The following is a 17,500-nucleotide window of genomic DNA, read 5'->3' as shown; positions in this document are numbered from 1 at the left end:
CCCAGATGACAGATAATAGAGTGTAGTAGTTACATTTATTATAATCAATATGTACTAATAATGTTCCATTGTATTAAAGTGAAAAAGGTTTGAAGGGCTGATGGTAAGGATGTAATGTGGAGTAATTGATCCATGATTGAGGGAGAGAAAGAGTGAAGCACCCACAATGAATTTTCATGTTACCCAAGTTTCCCCATCTCTGATATATATTAAAACAGTACACAACAGTGGTACATTCATTGGTTAGAGTTAAGCCTGTCTACAACATGTGAGAACAAGAAAAAAAGAAGACAATGTATAACTGTGATGAGGGTAAATCACAGAGAAAAGCAAAAGGAGGAACAGTATATTATGACTTTCAAACCTGGTCTGTGTAGTCTTCAGGGAACTGTCTTCGCACCTCTGGCCCTGTGACAAATGGACAGACATGAAAGGACTGTTGAGAAGTGAACACGACATAATGGAGCACATTCCTTTTGACTGAAGACAATGAGTCAAAATGCATATCTAGCAAGGTCAGTGTTTCCCCTAGGTTTACTCCTTTGAGGGGATGCTGACCGTGCGACAAAAACAACCACCTTGAATTTCAGAAGGGGGGGGAGGGGGATTCGTTGGGGAGGCACGCGCCCCCCCCTGGGCGAAACAGGGGAAACACTGAAGGTAGTTGGTAGGTGAAAATTTTAAGTGCAGTACATATCAGATATCAGAGTATATGTCGGCTGATAAGTAACAAACCTAGATTGGCATTCCTGCTCTGACATTTCTTGGGGTGATGTGTCAAAATACTGTTAAAATATATACCGGGCATCGGGAAGCTGTTTCACATCCTCCTGGATCCTTCTTTTTCATATACGATCACATCATCATTTCTGTCGCATGGATTGTCTCTGTTGTATATTTACGCCATTGTTTATTCTCAACACATGTCATCTAATGCACCTCTTTCCTCTCCTGGGAGAGGGACCCCTCCTCAGTCTCTCCCTGAGGTTTCTAACATTTTCCCTCTTTAATTGTTGGTTTCTTTTAGGAAGTTTTTCCTTGTGTGGTGTGAGGGTCTAAGGACAGAGAGTGTTGTAACCTGTACAGTCTGTAAAGCCCACTGAGACAAATGTGTCATTTGTGATATTGGGCTATACAAATAAATTGGATTTGATAAAAGTCTAAGTCTATGAAGAATGTTAATGTTTTTAAAAATTGCTACATCAACATTTTAGTATTTACTTGTGTCCCCTTGTAGGATTTGTAAGCAAGATGTTTTCCCCTCTATACTCTATGCTCTATGCTTTTGATAGAATACTTGTTTGAGAAGAGGTAAACGGAGGAGACCCATCTTTCCTCTTGTTTTCTCAGAGGTTTGCGTTAACCGAATATTTTCTGTCATTGACCGATTTTGGAAAATAATGATGGAAAAATCTGAAGGCAAACCATGAGCCACTTTTCTATGTCGACGTCACTTGGATTTCCAGCAACGGGAAATGAAATCCCATGTTCAGAGTGTCTCATCAACATCTGATCTGAGAAATGTTTCCTGACTTCAGAACTTTGGCTGAAGTGGCACTGCTAATTCAGTCTCTGTTGTGGCAGCAGAGCCGTCAGGACAAAATGAATACGGCCATGAGTCGTCTGTTCGAGGCAAAGACACAGAAAATACTTCTGTAAAATTGCATTGTTCATATTTGCCTGTTTAGGCACAATGTTCGCGGTATATTTTGATTCCTCCGTTATCACTGCAGGGGAGAAAGCTTTCATCTGCATCATGTGTGTTGACATGAAAAGTGAGCCCACAGCGTCTGTACCGCTTTTTCTTCATGCCTTTATAAATGCACAATGTAAAGATTGTTCTGTATGTTCATTATTTAAAAATGGTAATGAATGAATGGCAACATCAATTACTAAATATGCCTTTTTATAATAAAAAATGACAGTTAATAATAGATTATGACGGAAATTTTACAACCCTGTCAAAATGACGAGAAAGTGTACCTGCTGGTATGCAGTCCATTTTCCCCAGCGTTAGTCCTTAGACAATGAGTCTGTTTTTCCTCTACGCCATGTTCAGAATGGATCTGCTCAAGAACAGACTTCGTGATTTAAGCCTTTGGCTCTTATAAAGTTAATTGTCTGTGTTACGGTGCTTATTACATGTTCCATCTCCAGAGCTTTACAACACAGCACTTCCTGGTGTATGATGCAGTGATACACCGTCAGATCACCTGCACAGTTCTCCCGCTGCATCTTCTCCCGCATCCTGCCCACTAATCTACTCTTTTCACCGCACAACGCAGGCGCTCCATCTGTCGTCAGTCTCGTCAGTTTGTCCCGGTGCAGGTGCATTTCTCACACATTTAGATACTCCCTCAAATATATATTTTCTCGTGGTTGTGCTATGCATTGATTTAATTCCCAAAACCAGCGGGCCAGTTATGATAGACATATGATATGTTCTTGCGGGCCGGATATAATTGGCCTTGAGTTTGACACCTGTGGTGTAGATAGTCAAATTTTGTGATTGTATAATTAAAAACAAACTACTTCAGCTAGTTAAACACATCGTGAATTTGAGTAAGGTTATTTGGCTAAATATGGTTACCATAACCTACACCACATCGCAGTTAAATAAATATTTGGAGAGTTGATAATAACATTCATATTAGGGCTGTCGAATTAACGTGTTAATTTTGATTAACTAATCACAGAAAAAATAACGCGTTAAAAATATTAACGCAGATTAATCGCACTCCTATATGCCCCTGACTTTTGTTCCGACAGCACGGAGCACGGAGCTCTGACCGCACCCGTACCCCCGGCGCACGGAGCTCAGAAAGCAAATATTGTTATATGCGATTAATCGCGATTAATTAATCACAAAGCTTGTAATTAATTAAATCAATTGGTTTAATCGCTTGACAGCCCTAATTCATATTCATTCATTTATCTGCATACATTGCATTATTGGTCCTGTTTCTGTCCAGGTAATGCTCAATGTGCATATTCTAGAACACTGGATGGCAGAAAACAGGCGTTTCTATCCATCTGTAAATAGATGCATTTCCTTGCATGAACAGTGTACTCCGTATATTACATTACAGGTCAATTAGCGGACGCTTTTATCCAGAGTGACTTAAAGTGAACTAACTACAGGGACAGTCTCCCTGGAGCAACTTGGGGTTAAGTACCTTGCTCAGGGGTACAATGGTGGCAGCCCTGGTATTGAACTCACAACCTTCTGGTTTGGAAGCCACACCACCAGACCACTGGGCATGGCAGGCTATCACTACACACCTTGCACACCTATGTGATCAGGGTCAAAGAGAAGATGATATGATTCAAATACTCACCAGAGCTGTGTGTGCCTGGATGGGCTACCTCCACAAACACCTCAAAAGAAGACTCAGGACTCTCCCTGGAACAGAGGATGGAAAATTATAATTATGCTCTTTGTATGTTATGAACAAAATTCAGACAAGGTAATCATATTCATCATGTAGTGTAGCCTTCCACTTATTTTATGTCTTAGTTTATTTCAGACTTTACAAATATGCAACAGACCAGTTACTTTAATCTTCCAAATAAACAATGCTACTAAAATATTTACCATGACAGAATATGTTTATGTATCATTATTGATAACGTTTGTAAAAGTTTATTAAGATGGGTAGTTAGACTGTTTGTGTCCATATATATGCCTGCCAAATGTCATATGATGGGGCTCACTGAGGTTGTGTTGCAGCTCCCCCTTTGCCTATAATTAGGCATATATAGAAAATCATGAGTGCATCAGAGTAAAAAAAACAAAAACTAAACATGGGCTCATTCAGAGAGGGGTAATATTAACTGCATCATTATGCAACAAGTTAATGACGCTAATAATAATGTGCAAAATACTGTACAAACATGACTAGATGAAATTCCAAGTTGTAGACCATGTACTCTGCAAAGCATCTAAGTTTTCAACATGTAATCACAAGTGCAGGAGATGAGGCAGGTGAGTCTTATTCAACATGTACATCTCAAAAATGAGGCTCTATTAACAGAATGTACCATGTTGTTCCTTAACCTTTTTACACATGCCATTAGGACTGCAGCTAGCAATTATTTAGTGATCAAGTATTGTACTGATTATTCCATCAATTAGTTGAGTAAAAGGACAGAACATTTTCCTGTTGAGCTGTCACTATGTAACGGGAGACACACACACAGTTCTAATAACATAATGATAGATCATTTAAGCCACCGATTATTATTATTAGTATGTATTTTGTATTAAAATGTACATTTCAGACATGGAATTAAATAGCTACATGACCAGAATAAAAAGAGAAGGATTAATTCATTTGAATAAACATTTAATAATTAAGTTGTACGGGGTCTAAAGGATTTATTTTGAGTGAAGTCCAGTGACAGGTCATCCAGCTGTGCGCACGTCAGAAGTAAAGACTCTCTCAGCTCAGGTTCAGTCCCCCCTTCCTTAAAAAACCTGGACTCAACCCTGACATCATGAGTAATTTCCGGCCCATTTCCAACCTCCCCTTTCTCTCAAAAATACTTGAATGTGTAGTCTCAAAGCAACGCAACTCAAAACCCACCTCAACTCCAACAATCTGTTTGAACCATTCCAATCCGGCTTCCACTCACAACACAGCACAGAAACAACGCTCCTGAAAGTCACCAACGACCTCCTCCTCTCCTCCGACTCTGGACACCTCACCATTCTCATCCTCCTCGACCTCACTGCAGCTTTTGACACCATCCACACCATCCTGCTCTCCCGTCTCGAAACCTCCCTAAACATCACCAGCACTGCTCTCTCCTGGCTGAAGTCTTACCTCAAAAACCGGCAACAGTTCATCAACATCAACAACTGCACCTCCTCCCCTGCTCCCCTGTCCCAAGGCGTCCCCCAGGGTTCGGTGCTTGGTCCTCTCCTCTTCATCCTCTACCTCCTCCCCCTCGGTCACATCATACGCCGCCATGGCCTCCATTTCCATTGCTACGCCGACGACGGCCAGCTCTACATCTCTACAAAATCCATCACCACTGCAACCCTCTCCACTTTGACCAACTGTCTCACTGTAATAAAATCCTGGATGCAAAACAACTTTCTAAAACTCAACTGTGATAAATTTGACATGCTCATTATCAGTCCCAAATCCCTCAGCAAAAACAACAATAACTACTCCCTTACCATTGACAATTCCCTCCCCACACATTCGGAACCTAGGAGTAATTTTCGACAGCAACCTCACCTTCACAAACCACATTAATCAGATCACCAAAACTGCCTTTTTTCATCAAAAAATATAGCTCGTCTCCGCTCATCACTTTCCTTCCCTGCTGCCGAAACCCTCATCCACACCTTCATCTCATCCAGACTCGACTACTGCAACAGCCTCCTCTACGGCACACCATCCAAACTAATCAAAAAACTCCAACACATCCAAAACTCTGCCGCCCGTCTCTTCACCCACACTCACTCCCGTGACCACATCACCCCCGTTCTGCAGAACCTCCACTGGCTCCCAGTCCCCCAACACATCCATTTTAAAATCCTCCTCCTCACCTACAAAGCCCTCCACAACCAGGCCCCCTCCTACCTCACCGAACTGCTCCATCAACACACTCCCTCTTGCACCCTCCGTTTCTCCGACGCCAACCTCCTGTCCCTGCCACAAAGGACCAAGCTCCGGACCTGGGGTGACAGAGCCTTCTCCATCGCCGCCCCCTCCCTCTGGAACTCACTCCCCAAACACATCTGTACCGATATCACAAAGTTCAAATCCCAAATCAAAACCCACCTCTTCAGATCTGCTTTTAATGTGTAATTACTTCTATGTATTTTTAATGATGATGTCCTGTTTTTCTTAATGTCATTTTTAAAGTTATATGTACATGTAAAGCGTCTTTGAATACCTTTTAAAGACACTCTACAAATAAAATGTATTATTATTATTATTATCTCATCCTCAGATTTCATTTTCGCATCTCATCCTCACATTCTCACATCCCATACCCTAGCATCCTCATATCTCATCTCATCCTCACATCTCATCCTCGCCTCTTACGAAGGCGGAGCTAAGACGCAAGGAAGAGATCTGAGGGAGGGAAACGAGGAGAATTAAGGTCTCCTTTCTAAACCGTCTCTGATTGTATTCAGTGATATTGGGATTGTACATATGTGACGATCATTTTCATACAATAATAACAACTTAGAAACTCATTCACCATACATACATTAAAAACAACGGACTAACATGTCCGTATTTACCATAAGCTAAAGGCTAATTGGTCGTAGCCCTACATTAACTACACATGATGTCGGATGAATGATATTGAGCTGGAGAAAAGCACAAACCCAGCATTTCTCTGCTCCACTGTTAGGTTAGTCCTGGAAACTAGTATCCGGTGAGGAAGACACAGGGACCTGTCTACACTAGCTATATGTTCTCACTCACTGCTACACATCTCTGTCCAGAAAGCTTCTTATTGACACTTATCATCCTGTGAATTATAGGTGACCTTGCTTTTCTTTGTTTTTCTCTCCGGAAAGTGGAGGAGCACCAGTGTTTTTAGCCAGCTGTGTCGCAACAAGTCAGGCCCTTGCACTGTACTGTATCTTCCTCAATGACTCACTGGAAGCAAGCTAACACAGCAACAGACAGCGAACAATCACAATTAAAGCAGCAGACAAGCATTCCTACTTGATTCTTGACCCCATCCTTATTCCTCAGCCAACCGTCGGTGTCGGCAGTGGATTAGTGCGCAGACGCGTCTGTCCGGAGGTGTTTTCAGATGCTAACCTGTCACACAAACACAGAGCTGTACAACGCCATGGTATGTCTTTTCGCGTCGATCACGCTGTGCCCCGCGCTGAACTGTGGGACTTGTAGTTTCATCGTAAAAGATCTGTAAATCTAAAATACGGAGCAATCTGGTGCGAGAAACTACAGTTTCCACAATACAATGTCGACGGTTGGGTCGCGTGATGAGATCGGTTTGTATTTACCTGTAATCTACAATCGTATGTATGGGCAAATACTGAAGGATATAGAGACTTATATAGAGTTTATTTTATTTATATATATATTTTTATATATATACAATTATATATATATATATATATATTTTTTTATATATATATATATTATATTATATATATATATATATATATATATATATATATATATATATATATATATATATATATATATTATATATATATATATATATATTATATATATATATATATATTATATATATATTATATATATATATATTATATATATATATATATATATATATATATATATATATATATATATATATATATTTTTATATATATATATATATATATATATTAAGGAATACCGTTTCCATGAAGGGGTGTACTTGGTCTGCAACAATGTTTAGGTAGGTGGTACGTGTCAAAGTACATCCACATGAATGGCAGGACCCAAGGTTTCCCAGCAGAAGACTGCCCAAAACATCACACCGCCTCCACCAGCTTGCCTTCTTCCCATAGTGCATCCTGGTATCATGTCTTCCCCAGGTAAGCAGCGCACACGCACCTGGCCATCCACATGATGTAGAAGAAAACGTGATTCATCAGACCAGGCCACCTTCTTCCATTGCTCCGTGGTCCAGTTCTGATGTTCACATGCCCATTGTAGGCACTTTCGGCGGTGGACAGGGGTCAGCACGGGCACCCTGACCGGTCTGCGGCTACGCAGCCCCATACGCAACCAACTGCGATGCACTGTGTGTACTGACACCTTTCTAACAGAACCAGCATTAACTTGTTCAGCAATTTGAGCTACAGTAGCTCTTCTGTTGGATAGGACCACATAGGCCAACCTTCGCTCCCCACGCGCATCAATGAGCCTTGGCCGCCCATGACCCTGTTGCTGTTTCACCTTCCTTGGACCACTTTTGGTAGGTACTGACCAATGCAGACTGGGAACACCCCACAAGAGCTGCAGTTTTGGAGATGCTCTGACCCAGTCGTCTCGCCATCACAATTTGACCCTTTTCAAAGTCGCTCACATCCTTAAACATGTCTTTCAGTCAGCTGAAATATTGGTTATTATAGTGGTCATTTGCATAAAAACACAATTTAAATTAGGAAATAAATTATTGTATTTCATCCATCCATCCATCGTCTACCGCTTATCCGGGATCGGGTCGCGGGGGCAGCAGCTCCAGTAAGGAACCCCAATCTTCCCTTCTCCGGGCCACATCCTCCTGCTCCGACTGGGGGGATCCTGAGGCGTTCCCAGGCCAGTGAGGAGATATAATCTCTCCACCGAGTCCTGGGTCTTCCCCGGGGTCTCCTCCCAGCTGGACGTGCCTGGAACACCTCCCTAGGGAGGCGCCCAGGTGGCATCCTTACTAGATGCCCGAACCACCTCAACTGGTTCCTTTCAACGTAAAGGAGCAGCGGCTCTACTCCGAGTCTCTCACGGATGGCTGAGCTTCTCACCCTATCTCTAAGGGAGACGCCAGCCACCCGTCTGAGAAAACCCATTTCGGCCGCTTGTACCCATGATCTCGTTCTTTCGGTCATGACCCAGCCTTCATGACCATAGGTGAGGGTAGGAACGAAGATCGACCGGTAGATTGAGAGCTTTGCCTTCTGGCTCAGCTCTCTTTTCGTCACAACGGTGCAGTAAAGTGGCTGTAATACCGCCCTCGCTGCTCCGATTCTCCGGCCAATCTCTCGCTCCATTGTCCCCTCACTCGCGAACAAGACCCCGAGGTACTTGAACTCCTTCACTTGGGGTAATGGCTCATTCCCTACCCGGAGTAGGAAATCCACCGGTTTCCTGCTGAGAGCCATGGCCTCAGATTTGGAGGTGCTGATCCTCATCCCAACCGCTTCACACTCGGCTGCGAACCGATCCAGTGACTGTTGAAGGTCACAGACCGATGATGCCATAAGGACCACATCATCTGCAAAGAGCAGCGATGAGATCCTCAGGTCACCGAACTGCAACCCCTCTCCTCCACGACTACGCCTCGATATCCTATCCATGAAAATCAAAAACAGGATTGGTGATAAAGCGCAGCCCTGGCGAAGGCCAACATTAACGGGAAACAAGTCCGACTTACTGCCGAGTATCCGGACACAACTCTCGCTTTGGGCGTACAGGGATTGGATGGCCCTCAAAAGTGACCCCCTCACCCCATACTCGCAGCACCTCCCACAGTATCACCCGGGGGACCCGGTCATACGCCTTCTCCAGATCCACAAAACACATGTAGACCGGATGGGCATACTCCCAGGCCCCCTCCAGGATCCTTGCAAGAGTGAAGAGTTGGTCCGTTGTTCCACGACCAGGACGGAATCCGCATTGTTCCTCTTCAATCAGAGGTTCGACTACCGGCCGAACCCTCCTTTCCAGTACCTTGGAGTAGACTTTACCAGGGAGGCTGAGAAGTGTGATACCCCTGTAGTTGGCACACACTCTCTGGTCCCCCTTTTTAAATAGGGGAACCACCACCCCGGTCTGCCAACCCCTAGGCACTGTCCCAGACTTCCACGCAATGTTGACGAGGCGTGTCAACCAAGACAGCCCCTCAACACCCAAAGCCTTCAGCATTTCTGGACGGATCTCATCAACCCCTGCGGCTTTGCCACTGTGGAGTTGTTTGACTACCTCAGTGACTTCCATCAGGGAAATTGACGATGATCCCCCATCAGCTTCCAGCTCTGCCTCTACCATAGAGGGGTTAGTCGGATTCAGGAGTTCCTCAAAGTGCTCCTTCCACCGGCCGATAACCTTCTCAGTTGAAGTCAGCAGGGTCCCACCCTTGCTGTACACAGCTTGGATGGTTCCTCGCTTCCCCCTCCTGAGATGCCGGATGGTTTTCCAGAAGCACCTTGGTGCCGACCGAAAGTCCTTCTCCATAGCTTCTCCGAACTTCTCCCACACCCGCTGCTTTGCCTCTGACACGGCAGAAGCTGCCGCCCTTCTAGTCCTTCGATACCCTGCAACTGTTTCCGGAGTCCTCCCGGATAACATAACCCGGAATGACTCCTTCTTCAGTCGGACGGCTTCCCTGACCACCGGGGTCCACCACGGTGTTCGAGGGTTACCGCCCCTTGAGGCACCTAAGACCTTGAGACCACAGCTCATCACCGCAGCTTCAGCAATAGAGGTTTTAAACATCGCCCACTCAGGTTCAATGCTCCCAACCTCCACAGGGATGGCTGAAAAGCTCCGCCGGAGGTGTGAGTTAAAGATCCCCAGGACAGGGGCTTCCTCCAGACGTTCCCAGTTCACCCGCACTACCCGTTTGGGTTTACCAGGTCTGTCCAGAGTCTTCCCCCACCCCTTGATCCAACTCACCACCAGATGGTGATCAGTCGACAGCTCCGCCCCTCTCTTCACCCGAGTGTCCAAAACATGCGGCCTCAGGTCAGATGATACGATTACGAAATCGATCATTGACCTTTGGTCTAGGGTGCTCTGGTACCACGTGCACTTATGAGCATCCTTATGTTCGAACATGGTGTTTGTTATGGCCATTCCATGGCTAGCACAGAAGTCCAACAACAAACGACCGTTCGGGTTTAGATCAGGGAGGCCCTTCCTCCCAATCACGCCTCTCCAGGTGTCTCTATCGTTTCCCACGTGTGCGTTGAAGTCTCCCAACAAGACTACGGAGTCCCCTACTGGAGCCCCCTTGCAGGGCTCCATTCAGGGTCTCCAAGAAGGCCGAATACTCAGAACTGCGGTTTGGGGCATAGGCACAAACAACAGTCAGAGTTTTCCCCCCCATAACCCGAAGGCGTAGGGAGGCGACCCTCTCGTCCACCGGGATAAACTCCAACGTAGCGGCGCTCAGCCGGGGGCTAGTGAGTATCCCCACCCCGGCCCTACGCCTCACACCTTGGGCAACTCCGGAGAAGAATAGAGTCCAACCCCTATCCAGGAGTACGGTTCCAGAGCCAAGACTGTGCGTGGAGGCAAGCCCCACCAGATCCAACTGGTAGCGATCCACCTCCCGCACTAGTTCCGGCTCCTTCCCCCATAGAGAGGTGACGTTCCACGTCCCCAGAGCCAGCCTCTGCTGCCCGGGTCTGGTCCGTCGAGGTCCCTGACCATCACTGCCACCCATGTGACAGCGCACCCGACCCCAGCGGTTTTTCCCATGAGTGGTGGGCCCACAGGATGGATGGATAGGAGGCACCACGTAGCTTCTTCGGGCTGTGCCCGACCGGGCTCCGTGGCAAACCCGGCCACCAGGCACTCGCTGTCGGGCCCTCCCTCTGGGCCTGGCTCCAGACGGGGGCCCCGGGCTTCCTCCGGGCAGGGTCTCTCCTTTCCTTTCCCTTTCTTTCATGAAGTCGTTTTTGAACTTGAAATTATTGTATTTGTAATTAAATAATTGCTTAAAATTAAATTATTGAAATAATTACCATTAGTAGTGTAGAAGCTTCTTAGAGGTAGTGTTAGGAAGTTAAACAGGTCACAATTCCTTCTCGAATATCTATTTCATATTGCTGTAAAACATCTCCTTCAAACTACTGCATTTATTCAATTTAATTATTTACACAATATGTGTCAATATTAAAATATATATATATATATTGAAATGAAAGATGAAAACAATAGTAGATGCAGAAGAAGCTTCAATAATAGTTATGTTGCAGCTGATGTTCTCATGAGGCCCCACAATCATGAACATGAGCTGCTCAGCCATCTGACTTTTATTTTGAAGTTGACTCATCCAGTAAAAGGCCCCCTAATTTGAAAGATGAGGAATATCTTCAGCGCATATCCTGTGGACATGCTGTGCCCCCTAGTGGATGAATGTGAATGAAAGAATATATGTTCTTGTACACATGTATTACTGATAGAGATGTGTGTTAAGTTTAAGGAAAAAAACTGAATTAAATGATCAGTTCACAACTTTTTAAGACTGCCTTAAACCAAGTCAGGTGTCTATATGAACAGCTTTTGCTAGCTGTAATCCTCCCTCTCTAATGTGCCGCTTCTGGTTCTGTGTGAACATTTATCTGAAGCAGCTAATATGAGCCTTCAGCTGGTCTCAGGTGTCTTTAGTATTAAACTCACTGTTGTGTTGAGCCGCTTGCTCAGGGATACTAACACAAAGTAGGGAATTTGTGGAATTTATAACAACTTTGGAATACATTTTACACAATGGATTGTTGTGGATATTGTTCTATGAGCTCATTCCCTGCAGCAACAGATTCCTATGAATAATTTACAGTTTAGACAGCAAGCAGCTTTTATCAAAGGGCTCCCTTTAAAAACAGACTCAGCTGTTTTATTTGTAGCTCAACAACTTCAAGACAATCAGGAACAAAACATGGATCAACTCAAACACTTTTATTGTAAATCATGGAAAACGTGCCATCGAGTTAGGCATTCTGAGAGTTAGTGAACTCACTAACCCATCAAGAAACACATAGTAAGTAATTTAAGAGGTATCCATAGTGTGTACACTTTCTTCCACAACCTCCAGGTTCAGCGGGGTCACCACCTTTGTCAGCACACCAGTGGTTCCTCTTTTGTACTTGTAGTCACCAGTTCTACATCAGGGGAAAACCACAAATTTCAATTCAACAGGGTTACATTAAACATGTCTTTGCCATGTTTATATGGCAAATACATGTTTAATGTTATATACAGACTTCATCAGCACAGCATGCCACTTCAGACACATTAGTTAGGCACAGTCCAACTGAGAAGGGCAAGTGGACAGATTTAGACAGTTGGTTAGTAAGAGTGGGCGATACGGCCAAAACCTATATCACGGTATATGTCATTTTACATTACAGTAATTGTTTTGTGAATTCAATTAATCGTTTAAAATATCCATACTGTATTTAAATCACATTTGATATTTATTTATTTTTGCATTACATTACAAAAATAAATTTAAAAAACTACAATTCCTTCAAAACAGGAACATTAAGGTTCCTGATAACAATAATTTTAAATGAGATCACGCGAGAATCACAAGATCGCAGAAACTTGTTTGCAGAATCTCTACTGGTGGACACATTTCTATTGTTGCACAGTATATACACCGCCATATTGCCCAACCCAATTTGTTAGTGGCCAATTCAGAAAAGTGTGCGGCTGTTAAGTGTGCAGTCTAGCACCACGACACTCTCCATCTGTACTCACAGCTGCACACCTTCAGGCTCATTTACTCTTCAAGCAGAACAAGCAATAAGACAACAAATTACCCAACATGCTCTGGGATTCATCATGGATTCATAAAATGATAATGTGAAAAACACTTCCTTGTGTGCAACATAAACTTTTATTTAACAATAAAGTGTTATTGTTTAACTGCGGGCTGATTTATGTGTACATGTATGAATACCAGACATTGTTCTGCTGATCAGCATTAGTCTGTTAGTGTGTGTGTGTGTGTGTGTGTGTGTGTGTGTGTGTGTGTGTAATGAAAGAGACCAGCATCAGCTCATACAATAATTCACTATGGCAACAAGTAAATACAAAGGCAGTGGAATTATAGGATTATTAATGCGTGTGGATGCAGACTATGATATGCATCTTCAAAAAGTAATTTATATCAGACAGACTTATTATTGTAACAGTTTGACCCAGTAATGAGGGTTTTGTCTCTCTCCCTCCCTCTCCCACTCAGGTCAGGAGGAGATGGAAGAGAAGCTGCACAACCCAGTGTTCAATGTTCCACACAAAGCTGGAAGTTTCACATCAAAAAGGCAACTAAATGAGGATAAAGTTCTTACTTTACTCCCTTCTTGTTGGCCTCATCATGGGGCCGGAGGTAGTCCAGGTTGCCCTTAGTGATAACACAAAGGTCAATGTTGCTGCCAGAGCCCAGGTCATTAAAGATTCCTGCAGCGACGGCGTCTCGCACGAGCCGCTTGGCGTCTCCCTCCTTCAAACACACAAACAACATTGGTGCTCAAATGAAAACCAGCATGCTATTACAGGAAGTATCAGACACTTATGGGAGTGTGTGTGGTGCTGCTATAAATTCCATGCGAGTGGGGTACTCACCTCCATGTCAGGCTTGTAGCGGTCCTCAAACACGGCCATGGCAGCCAGGGAGCCGGAGCCTGCAAAGGAGAAGCATCGTCAGTGTTCAGCAGCTCAGACCCAACACTTTAGAACAGGGTGTCAAACACACGGCCTCATACGGTGATTCAGATTTGAAGGACAAATTTGCCTCAGCAGGCTTGGACACCTTGGAGTCCTAGCTCTTCCCTGGGGTCTCCTCTCAGCTGGACGTTCCTGGAACACCTCCCTAGGGAGGCGCCCCAGTGGCATTCTTACTAGATGCCCGAACCACCTTAATTGGCTCCTTTCAACGCAATAGAGCCAGTAACCTTTGTGAAAAACCTTTCTCTGTGATGAGCATCAATAAAACAAAGCTGCGCTCTAGGCTCACACACAAGCACTTAAATGACATCCTGAAATTGGCTGCTACTCAGGATTTGACACCTGATATTGATGCACTTGTGACGCTAAAAGATGCCAAGTTTCAGGAGCAAACTAAACAGTGAGTAAGCCTACTTAATGTCAAATGCTATGTCAGACACTTTTGCACCCTGAATAATATATTTCTGTGAAAATTAAAACTTACTGTGGAAATATTTAAAGACATTGAACATTATGCAATATAATGTCAGTCAGCAGCTGCAGTACACAGGAGTTTGCTTTGGTGGAACCCTATTATTCATGCACTGCCATTTACAAGGCGGGGGATAACTTAACCTTCTTCCTTAATTCCCACTTTAGTTTTTATGGTGTGTCAGGATTACTACACAGATGTGGAAATGAATGTACAATTAAAATAAGTTCTAGATCTTGACAAGTTGTTTTGATCAAAAAGTAAGTAATTATATTATTCAGTTCCAGATAGCTGTGACTGAATGTTTTGTGCCTTTGTAGATACACTGATCTGTAAGTTGTAATGCACATGTGTAAATGATAAACTGAGGCAAACATATTGTTGAAACTGCACTTATTTCAAAAAAAGATATTTCAGTAAATGTGAACATTTTCAGAATGAACATGTACTTTTTGGCACTAAAAACAAAAGGGAAACATTTTGAGTTGTCGTTATTTATAGGTTATTATATGATCTTACTGGTAAGATCCCCCCCCACCCCCATACATCATTTTATAAAAATGTAAAGAAGTTTAGGTCTATTTAAATAAACACATGGAGGTGAAAGGTAAGCGAGATGTGTTGGAGACATACCCATGGTGACGTACGGCAGCTTGTCAGTGGAGCCGTGAGGGTAGATGCTGTAGAGGTGAGGACCATTACAGTCTACTCCACCCAGAACCAGAGCTGCCCCGATGTAACCCTGATACCTGCGTGAGAGCGAGAGACAGAGACACACACACTTTGGATTTAGAGCTAATCATTCCACCAAAACTGCTACCTTGCACTGAATAGAGCAAATTTAAAGAAAGCCTGATAAAAAGAAGAATAGTTGGTGCTGTATTTTTAGATTTGAGTAAAGTATTCAATACAGTCAATGATGTTTTAATATCATACTCTCTAAATTTTACTTTTCACCTAGAAGTGGGTGTTCAACAAGGGTCAGTTTTAGCCCCCCTTATATTTAGCTTATCTTCATCAACAGTGTCATGATGAAGAAGTGCAAATATATAGAGATGATACTGATGTATACGATTATGCATAAAAAAAGCTGCATTAGCAACTAACAAGCTCACAAGAAAGGATCACACACACTGGCTCGATCAATCATGTCCATATTTATTTAAGACATATTAGACCCCATCTCTTTATGCATACAATGATCCTTTCCCATCCGTCTTATTGCATGACATGTTGGGGGCAGGCTGGTGAAACAGCCATAAGACCTCTCAAGTTCTTATGTATCATTTTTTTTAAAAAGCCATTGCACTGAAGGGTAATGAAGCTGACCTTTGAGAATTTGTTATTTTTAAACTTATGCCTGGTTTACAAAAATGTAAACATTTGGCCCCTACCCCACTTTGTGACTCCGACAAGCATACATTTGTGATGTGTGTCGCTTTGTATTGTGTGTCTTGCAGTATGTTTTACTCTGTGCTTTCTTTGTTTTGACCTGCCAAGGGACTAAAGATGCTAATTAGTTTAAAGATATAATCTGGTACAGTGCATTTGTGTTTTAAACTCTACATTCTTTTCAAATTAAATAAATAAATATTTAGGAGTGTACCTGAAGAGCATCTGTTTGAGCATGCGGTTGGCGGTTGCCACACGTGGCAGCCTTCCTGTGGAGAGGGAGTGCAGCTCCAGGTTGGAAGAGATGATCTGAGTGGTCATCTCTGTGTCTGCAGCTGTTCCTGCTCCACAACAGCTGCACAACAACACAAGCACACAGCAAGCTAGCTGAAAATCAGAGAATTTCCTCAAAGCAACTATGTTAAGCATTAGAAAATCCCAGAAGACTCTACTCTATCTCTAACACACATCACCAAAATTCATCTTTGTCCATCTGAATACATAGAGGTTGTACGTCAAAAGAAATGCAAGGACAATTTGAGTCATGAGCAAACAACTCATGAACGGTCACGTTTCAACCTGATCTCCTGTCCAGAGGAAACGTTAACGCAACATTTTCCTGCATTGACTAAATTTATTTTAACAATGATTGAAAAATCTGAAGGCCGTCCAGCAAAATAATCTGTCAAAATTATGAAGGCGTATCTATCGTAACCTTATTTATCAGTTTTAGCTGTATAGGAGTCATGTTAAGTTATTAATGATGAAAAGCCAGCAGTTCCTTATTTTGCTGCTTCATAATAAAAACTTTTAAATAACAAAATAAGGGACTTTTATTATAGGAAATTGAATGCGTTTATTAGGGAATTTGTAGAGCATTCTAGTGGACACTTACTAAATGTTGGGAGAGATGTGGTGGATCTTGGAGCAGTTCTTGTCTGCCACCACCATGCCCTCAGTGGCTCTCGTGTCAGCTCCGAGGACGATGCCATCCTTCACAGGGAAACACAAATTACATTTAGACTCAGTAATGCTGCAAACACAATTTCTGGAACTGGCAGAAAATGCATCTAAGGTGTCAGCTGGCCATTAGAGGAGATGAAGAGCTGGTTTCACTATTGCTGGTGGAGGTGTGATCCCTCATATCCACAAGTCTCTGATTGGAAAGAAGGGCCAGAAAAAGACTATATAACCTGAAGTGCTCTGGAAGTTGTGCAATCTCAGGACGAAGTCTGCATCAAGTGTTTAAATGTCTGAGATTAGAACACATTTGCTTCAGAGAAGCAAATTTTTTGTGTTTTGGTTTTGTCGGGTTTATTGACATTTCATGATATTCTACACCTTGCAGAGCTTTGTAGACAAGAGAGCAATACCAAATACTTCAAAGTTGACTATATGACAGTATAGCAGGGCCTGTAGTAAGAGTCCACAGTGCTGACCCTCTCAGATACCCAGACGGGCCTCTGTGTGTGAATATTGGGGATGTGTGGAGGGTGCTGTCACCCTACAG

General features: G+C 43.3%; 2 protein-coding genes across 2 annotated transcripts in view; both read right to left on the bottom strand.

The window, feature by feature from the left end:
- The window catches only part of dennd1a (DENN/MADD domain containing 1A), a 35,368-nt gene extending 28,525 nt beyond the window's left edge, over positions 1-6,843 (bottom strand). Inside the window, 3 exon segments of the mRNA XM_029444573.1 lie at positions 365-408; positions 3,339-3,403; positions 6,699-6,843. Coding sequence (XP_029300433.1) covers positions 365-408; positions 3,339-3,403; positions 6,699-6,715 — 126 coding nt within the window. The 5' untranslated portion in view covers positions 6,716-6,843.
- Positions 6,844-12,338: 5,495 nt separating this feature from the next.
- psmb7 (proteasome 20S subunit beta 7) overlaps positions 12,339-17,500 on the bottom strand; it is a 10,778-nt gene continuing 5,616 nt past the window's right edge. The window contains exons 3-8 of the mRNA XM_029445246.1: positions 16,886-16,983; positions 16,205-16,345; positions 15,232-15,347; positions 14,025-14,083; positions 13,751-13,902; positions 12,339-12,556 (exon numbers count right to left, since the gene is read on the bottom strand). Coding sequence (XP_029301106.1) covers positions 12,445-12,556; positions 13,751-13,902; positions 14,025-14,083; positions 15,232-15,347; positions 16,205-16,345; positions 16,886-16,983 — 678 coding nt within the window. The 3' untranslated portion in view covers positions 12,339-12,444. The remainder of the gene's footprint in view (positions 12,557-13,750; positions 13,903-14,024; positions 14,084-15,231; positions 15,348-16,204; positions 16,346-16,885; positions 16,984-17,500) is intronic.

The sequence above is a fragment of the Cottoperca gobio genome, chromosome 12, assembly GCF_900634415.1.
Source record: "Cottoperca gobio chromosome 12, fCotGob3.1, whole genome shotgun sequence".
Lineage (NCBI taxonomy): Eukaryota > Metazoa > Chordata > Actinopteri > Perciformes > Bovichtidae > Cottoperca > Cottoperca gobio.
Note: the sequence above shows the minus strand (reverse complement) of the source record. Positions and strands in the feature narration are given on the sequence as shown.